An 8427-nucleotide genomic window follows, 5' to 3' on the forward strand; every position below is an offset into this window, starting at 1 on the left:
AGGTCCAGACAGCAGGGGCGCCACATCTACTACATCTACCATCAGGTCCAGACAGCAGGGGGCGCCACATCTACTACATCTACCATCAGGTCCAGACAGCAGGGGGCGCCACATCTACCATCAGGTCCAGACAGCAGGGGGCGCCACATCTACTACATCTACCATCAGGTCCAGACAGCAGGGGGCGCCACATCTACTACATCTACCATCAAGTCCAGACAGCATTGGCTATAATGCCAAATATTTAGCTTAGAGCTAAATGTTTGGTTTACTAGCTAATCATTTAGCATGCTAACTACATAGTTTCCATAAACACATCCTGTGAGATCTGAGATTTTCTGCTGCTTCTCCACTGGTTTTAATGGTTTTAATGGTTTTAATCTGGAGAAAATGTCCAGCAGGTTTGTTGAGTTTGAAGCAAAGGACCAAAAAATGAGGCAGAATGTATTAATAGAGAATTTTCAAACATTCAGATGAAACAAAATGATTTTAAGACGTTAATTCAGAAAAATGAGCATGTAAACAGCAAAGCATGCTGAGCTAACAGGACAAGACTTTCAAAGAGTTTTTTTAAATGCTTATGTTAATATTAAGCAGAAGGACCAGATATGAAACTTTACTGAAGAAGAATTTATACAAGGAGAGTTTAGGTTTATACAAACTGATATCGTTGTCATTTATGTTTGATTTTCTTTAGGATTTAATCAGATGACCATTATTGTTGTAATTATTCGGTTTATTCTTCAGTTCTCGGTCCTGCAGGGCTCTCCAGGTCCTGTGCAGGTCGTTCCCTCCGCCTGTGTTTAACCTGCGTTGTTGCAGCTGTTTGATGACGTCATCGCGGTGGGGGCGTGGTTACCTTGCAGCTCTGGCTTGTGATTGGACAGGATCTGGTAGTAGATGTGGTAGCTTCTCTCTCCCGGTTGCTGAAACACGACTCTGGATTTTTCCAGAAGATCTGCAGGAAGAGCAGAGGCAGGCTGGTCTTTCTGTCACTTTGTGCAAATTTCAAAAAAATTCTGCAGAAAATTTGTTGGAAATTGCAAAGAAAATCAGCTTTTCTTAAAATAATCATTAAATTCGTTGCCTTGATGCCCTGAAGAGTCTAGAGGAAATAATTGGACTCACAGATGTCGATGTCGGCAGACGCCAGCTTCCCAGTCGGACCAAAATGGATCCTGATGAACTTTCCCTGAAATGTCCAATCAGATTCAGTCAAAGGCTGAGCAGACCCGCCCCCTCCGGAGCTACTGGCCAATCAGATCGCTGCACTCACAAAGCGGGACGAGTTGTCGTTCCGGATCGTTTTGGCGTTTCCGAACGCCTCCATGGCCGGGTTGGCTTCGATGATCTGATCCTCCAGGGAGCGCTGGACAGAACCAGAGTCCAAACGTTACCAGAACCAGAGTCCAAACGTTACCAGAGCCAGAACCAGAGTCCAAACGTTGCCAGAACCAGAACCAGTCTTACTCCTCTCCTGACGTTCTCTCCCAGCGCCGCCACGGTGGCGAAGTACTGGATCACTCTCTTGGTGTTGACGGTTTTTCCGGCTCCGGACTCTCCGCTGGAACAGAACCGGCCCGGTCCAGAGTGAGACTCAGAGCAGCTGGGTTTTTTTAATTCACAGATTTTGACGTAATAATTGTGTCGGACTCACGTGATGAGCATCGACTGGTTCTCGCGATCTGCGGCGGGAAGTGAAAAAATGTGAGTTTGACGGTTATTGTTTTCTGCGTTTAGTTTGGATGGTGCTGGTCAGTTTAAAGAACCAGGTGCCTCAAAACACCTGAACCCATTTAGGGGTTGGAGCTGCAGAGTTACAGACGCACAGAAAGTATTTTTATTAGAACTCCTCACTAAGTCCAAAGCTAAAGGCTAAATATGAGCTAGGAGCTAAACAATTAGCCCACCAGCTATCTATTCATTTAGCCAAATATTTACCTGGCTAACTAAACTGAGCTAAATGCTTAATTTGCTAACCTAATTACATTTTGAGCTAAACATTTAGTTTCAGCCCAAATCACTGCTGTTGATGTTTGCGTGACTTTCCAGCTGCAGTCGGAGTTTTGAATGAAACCTGCTGCACTTCCTGCCTGGCCGAGGCCCGTTTCCGGTCACTCACTCTTCAGCAGGTCGCTGTAGGCGCTGTCAGCGATGGCGTAGATGTGGGGGGGCGTGTCCACTCGGCGCCTCCCCTTGTAGGCCGTAACCACGGGCGACGAGTAAACCGGCAGCCATTTGTAGGGATTGACGGCCACGCAGAACAGGCCGGAGTAGGTCTGCGGCACAGAGCGATGGAGGTGAGAGGAAGTGGTTTCCTGAGGTCCGGCTGGAAGCTTCCTGGGATACTTGCATAGATGATCCACATGCTGTAGCGCCGGCGGAGGTTGAACAGAACCGACGCCTCGTTCAGGTGCGTCAGCATGGCCATGTCCTCCAGCATGTCGAACTTCGGCGGGTTCATCGGCTGCAGGTCGCTTTCTTTAACGATCAGGAACTGAAACGGAGCAGGACGTCAGGACGGCCGGGTCTGGACCGGATCCAGGTCCAGACCCGGATCCAGGTCAAGGTCCAGATCCAGATATGGATCCAGATCCATATATGGATCCAAATCCAGACCCACATCCAGACCCACATCCAGATCCAGGTCAAGGTCCAGATCCAGATATGGATCCAGATCCACATCCAGATCTGGATCCAGATCCAGATATGAATCTAAATCCAGTTCCACATCCAGATCCAGATATGGATCCAGATCCAGGTAAAGATCCTGACCCACATCCAGATATGGATCCAAATCCAGACCCACATCCAGATCCAGATATGGATCCAGATCCACATCCAGATCTGGATCCAGATCCATGTAAAGATCCAGATCTGGATCCAGGTCCAGATCCACACAAAGATCCAGATACGGATCCAGACCCAGGTCCAGATTCAAATATGGATCCAGATCCATGTAAAGATCCAGATCTGGATCCAGGTCCAGATCCACACAAAGATCCAGATACGGATCCAGACCCAGGTCCAGATTCAAATATGGATCCAGATCCTTATCCAGATCCAGGCCCGGATCCAGATCCACATCCTAATAAGGATCCAGATCCAGATATTGATCCAGATCCACATCTAGATCTGGATCCAGATCTGGATGTGGATCCAGATCCATATATGGATCCAGATCCACATCCAGATCTGGATCCAGATCCAGGTAAAGATCCAGATATGGATCCAGGTCCATGTAAAGATCCAGATCCATGTCCAGATTCAGATATGGATCCAGATCCGGATCCAGACCCAGGTCCAGATTCAGATATGGATCCAGATCCTTATCCTGATCCAGATCCAGGCCCGGATCCAGATCCACATCCTGATAAGGATCCAGAGCCAGGTCCAGATCCAGATATGGATCCAGGTCAAGGTCCAGATCCAGATCTGGATCCAGATCCACATCTAGATCTGGATCCAGATCCAGATATGGATCCAAATCCAGTTCCACATCCAGACCCACATCCAGATCCAGATCTGGATCCAGGTCAAGGTCCAGATCCAGATATGGATCCAGATCCAGATATGGGTCCAGATCCAGGTAAAGATCCAGACCCAGATCTGGATCCAGGTCCAGATCCACATAAAGATCCAGATACGGATCCAGATCCAGACCAAGGTCCAGATCCAGATGCTTTGGATCCAGATCAATACTTTGATCAGACATCCAGCTCCTCCTGGCTCTGATTGGTTGTTTCCAGTTAGCATCAGAAGAAGAGTTTGATTTGTTTCCTGTTTCACATTAAACTGTCACAACATGGTGCCAGTTTGAACAAATGTATTAAAAGAATATTCCAAGTTTCATACTCCAGCTTTAACCACCAACTGCTTAGTTTTCCCTAAATAATACTGAGTGTTAAACTAGCTGGGCTAGTGAGTTAGCATGTTAGCTAACTGAAGCGTAGCGGTTAGCTAACCCGTCCATCTCTGGTCTCCACCGTCGTTTTGTCTCCGTTCAGCTCTCTGACCTCCACTTCGAGGTACGCCTCAGCTTCATCCGGCAGCCAAACGCGCTTCGTCCCTGGAAGAGAGTCAGATACCAGGCAGAACATTATGACCACCGCTGGCAGAACATTATGACCGCTGGCAGAACATTATGACCACCGCTGGCAGAACATTATGACCGCTGGCAGAACATTATGACCGCTGGCAGAACATTATGACCGCTGGCAGAACATTATGACCACTGGCAGGTCAAGTGGTCATAATGTTCCCCAGTCCTGCGGGCATAAAATATTACTGGTTATGTGTTTTTACGTCACTTCTAAAGTTACTCAGTTAAATATGAGCAGCAGTAATTTGGGTTATTTACCATCATAAGAGGAAAAAATGGCGGTTTATATTTGTTAATCATGTTATTCATTCATTTTTAAATGTCCCATTCTTTCAAACTAAATATTTAGCACTGGCTAAATATTTTTGCTAAACATTTAGTTTACAGATTAAATGTTAGATATTATAAGCAAAGTGTTTATTTAGTTGCTCACCAAATATCATTTATGCCAGTAGAAGTTTATATGCAGATTAGCGACACCAGGTCGGTTTGTGGTCCACTTCCACTTATTGGCAAGTCAATTAGCATATTAGCTAACTATTTAGCTCGCTAAGTAAAAATCAGAGCATAAAACTATTAGGAATAATTTCAGATCGATGAGTATTTTACACCTGATGTTCTCATGCATTGGGTTTAACTTGCAGGATAAGTTTGGATTCATCGTTTCAACCTCCAGATTTTGATCAAATCCAGGATCTGCAGGAAGCTGTGGACAGACGAGTCGGGCTGACGCGGCGTCACGTCCCACATCAGGACGGGGGTCATAATGTTCTGCCTGATGCATGCGGATGTGTTTACCATCGAAGGCCTGGGCCCTGGCAGCCAACTGCTCCAGGTTGGACAGGCGCAGATAACGAGCAGCTTCTCCAAACTCCTTCACGTCCAGGAAACGAGACATCTGAGGACACAGAGACATAGAGACAGAGAGACATGGAGACAGAGAGACAGGGAGACAGAGACAGGGAGACATGGAGACGGAGAGACAGAGACACGGAGACAGAGACAGGGAGACATGGAGACAGAGAGACAGGGAGACATGGAGACAGAGAGACATGGAGACAGAGAGACAGGGAGACGGAGACAGGGAGACATAGAGACAGAGACAGGGAGACAGAGTCACGGAGACAGAGAGACATGGAGACAGAGACACGGAGACATAGAGACAGAGACAGGGAGACATAGAGACAGGGAGACATAGAGACAGAGACACGGAGACATAGAGACAGGGAGACATAGAGACAGAGACACGGAGACATAGAGACAGACATGGAGACATAGAGACAGAGACAGGGAGACATAGAGACAGAGACATAGAGACAGAGACACGGAGACATAGAGACATGGAGACATAGAGACAGAGACAGGGAGACATAGAGACAGGGAGACATAGAGACAGAGACAGGGAGACATAGAGACAGGGAGACATAGAGACAGGGAGACATAGAGACAGAGACACGGAGACAGGGAGACATGGAGACATAGAGACAGAGACACGGAGACAGGGAGACATGGAGACAGAGAGACATGGAGACAGAGAGACAGGGAGACGGAGACAGGGAGACATAGAGACAGAGACAGGGAGACAGAGTCACGGAGACAGAGAGACATGGAGACAGAGACACGGAGACATAGAGACAGAGACAGGGAGACATAGAGACAGGGAGACATAGAGACAGAGACACGGAGACATAGAGACAGGGAGACATAGAGACAGAGACACGGAGACATAGAGACAGACATGGAGACATAGAGACAGAGACAGGGAGACATAGAGACAGAGACATAGAGACAGAGACACGGAGACATAGAGACATGGAGACATAGAGACAGAGACAGGGAGACATAGAGACAGGGAGACATAGAGACAGAGACAGGGAGACATAGAGACAGGGAGACATAGAGACAGAGACACGGAGACAGGGAGACATGGAGACATAGAGACAGAGACACGGAGACAGGGAGACATAGAGACAGAGACACGGAGACAGGGAGACATGGAGACATAGAGACGGAGACAGGGAGACATGGAGACAGAGAGACATAGAGACACAAAGTCCAACAGGTTCTGAAATCAAGTTTCTGATTCTACTTTGAGTCCAGATGTTCAGAAATATCCCAAAAAAATAAGATGGAAATTAAAGTGAAGAAAAACATAAAGAATGAAAAAATAATAAAAATCTGTTACTTTTGTCTTTATTTTAAATAACTGAAATGTCTTGAACATTATAAAAAGAAACTAAATATGTAAATATATAAAAACATACATTTAAAAATATAATCACTCACTAAGCAGAGTAGACATCAGATTAACATTTTTTATTCTTTGTGTGAATATTTTCAGATTTATCTTTATCCAGCATAAACGTTAGCTAGGCTAACCCAAAGCACCCATTAGCTCTGCTAATGCTAAAGCGCTACACCAACATAGTGATTAGTGGAAGCTAATGCTAAAGCACTGAACGCTAATATCAACCATGTGAATACGTGTAACATCGCCCTCCACTGGCCAAATTTGTTACTGCACACCTGTTAGCATTGTTGTTTTTAATCACCTAGTTTCCTGTGGGGAAACGTAGCCATTAGCGGCTTTGTGTGTTTGATGCGTGTGATGGACTAGAGCTCCCTCTGGTGGTCAGAACCGGGCCTGTCGGGTCTCCCTGTTGGCCGCCCGCCCGCCGTGTGCGGATGTTTGGTGAAGTAGAAACTGAGTCAGGATGAGTTTTAAGTTGGAAATATCAAACCTTTTCTCACGTTTGTGATGAAATGGAAATAGTAAAGATTCGGTCCATCAGCCTGGCTCTTCGCCGAGTCCTGCATCTTTCAGAATAAAAGCCTCAGTATTTTACCTGAGGGCCGGACCCGTCTGAGCTCATAAAACCTGCTGATCCTCACATCAGCTGCTGCTGGAGGTTTTCCACTAAACATGCGGAGCATTCAGACTCCTGCTGTACTGCAGTTTCCTCACTAGAGGGCGATGTTGCAGTTAATCCAGATTTTCACACATGTAAGAGGAAATACCTTTTCCTTGTCGCAAAATCTTTTTCATCTGATAAACAGAATTTACCCCACAGAGCATTTCAGATAAATCTGTTTCCATCAGCTTTAAAATAATTCAATAAGTCAAATATTTATGGAAGTAAATATGTGCCATCAGAATTTGAATAAAAAAATGCATCTGAAACTTGAATGTTGTATATTTGTGCTTTTTCAATTAAAAAAAAAATTCAGTGTCATTATTTGTACATGTTTGCAATTTTTATTTGTTAAAAAATTCACATTCCTATTTCATCAGATTTTGATGGCACATATTTACTTCCATAAATATTAAAGAATCTGATCTGAGTCAAACTGTCAGCAGTTTTTGTTTCTGACTGGAAAATATTATTTGGAAATTTTTTAGCAAAAATTTGTTTTTTAACCCATCATAAGAAAAAATTGTGTTAATTTTTGACCACATGAATTTTTGACCAAATGAAATATTTAATAAGAAAGTTGGCAAAATGTTTAGGTTGGAGCTAAATATTTAGTTGATAAGCTAAAATGTTTAGCTTAGCTAATTCCAACTGCACATTGGCTAAGTATTGAGTTGCTAATTAAATATCTTGTTTGAAAAGTTTCCTGCAGATGATTAAACATGACAAGATAAATCATTTATACTCCTGATCAGTTTTTACAGTGTAACTTTACAAACAGATAAAACATATTAATCACGTCAAAAACGTAACTAAATCTCAGCAACGATGATATTTTTAATTTCCAGAAGAATCAGCGTAAAGAACAGATTTTTGTTTTTTCACCTCAACGCCAACATGCCGGGCAGCCGCCGGGGCTGCTGGGTAATGTAGTGCAGCGGGCTGCTCCTACCTTGCCGGTCGGAAGCTCTGCAGGTTTCCTCTCTGAGGGTTGATGTCGGTCCGGCTGTCCGGCTTTAAAAGCTCCCAGCATGTGACCGCCCGCCTCCGCTGCGGCTCACTGGGAGAACTGGTCTGACTGGGCGGCCATATAAGGTCAGACCTCCACCTGCTTCCTGCTGGCCTTGGAGCCAGATCAGACTGTCCTGATCAGACACATGGACACTTTTACCAGAAAATTATTTTAAATCCTTTTTAGTTTCTAGATTTTAATAAATAAATGAAGAATTAAAAATAGTTTTGTTTGATGTAAACTTTCTGATTGAAAGCCTTCATGAACATTGATTATTGGTTGAATAAATACTGAAACGTTATTTTTACCCAGCCTGGTCCACCTGATCCCCGCCGGCTTCTGCAGCGGCAGACAGAAGATCCAGCTGGTTTCAGGGGGTTGTCGGTGCAAACCCGGGATTA

The 8427-nt window shown here is 44.9% G+C and overlaps 1 protein-coding gene and 1 long non-coding RNA gene across 8 annotated transcripts in view; one reads left to right on the forward strand and one right to left on the reverse strand.

Moving 5' to 3' along the window:
• The window catches only part of LOC103468121 (myosin-7-like), a 29748-nt gene extending 21580 nt beyond the window's left edge, over positions 1 to 8168 (reverse strand). For 3 of the 7 annotated variants that reach the window (XM_081609349.1, XM_081609348.1, XM_081609347.1), the window contains exons 1-9: positions 4901 to 6286; positions 3966 to 4069; positions 2354 to 2497; positions 2123 to 2279; positions 1658 to 1685; positions 1471 to 1564; positions 1277 to 1369; positions 1129 to 1192; positions 860 to 958 (exon numbers count right to left, since the gene is read on the reverse strand). In XM_081609349.1, the coding sequence (XP_081465475.1) occupies positions 860 to 958; positions 1129 to 1192; positions 1277 to 1369; positions 1471 to 1564; positions 1658 to 1685; positions 2123 to 2279; positions 2354 to 2497; positions 3966 to 4069; positions 4901 to 5666 (1549 nt within the window). In that variant the 5' untranslated portion in view covers positions 5667 to 6286. Of the gene's footprint in view, positions 1 to 859; positions 959 to 1128; positions 1193 to 1276; positions 1370 to 1470; positions 1565 to 1657; positions 1686 to 2122; positions 2280 to 2353; positions 2498 to 3965; positions 4070 to 4900; positions 6364 to 7899 lie in introns of those variants that run through there. The other 4 variants (XM_081609350.1, XM_081609352.1, XM_081609346.1 and 1 more) reach the window with 4 other exon arrangements.
• Positions 1564 to 5025, forward strand: LOC145552316 (uncharacterized). Its single transcript, XR_014088329.1, has 2 exons — positions 1564 to 1707; positions 4805 to 5025. It is a non-coding gene; the product is annotated as an uncharacterized LOC145552316 (long non-coding RNA).
• Positions 8169 to 8427: the final 259 nt, after the last annotated feature.

This window comes from Poecilia reticulata, chromosome 7 (genome assembly GCF_904066995.2).
Source record: "Poecilia reticulata chromosome 7, P_reticulata-male-v2, whole genome shotgun sequence".
Classification (NCBI taxonomy): domain Eukaryota; kingdom Metazoa; phylum Chordata; class Actinopteri; order Cyprinodontiformes; family Poeciliidae; genus Poecilia; species Poecilia reticulata.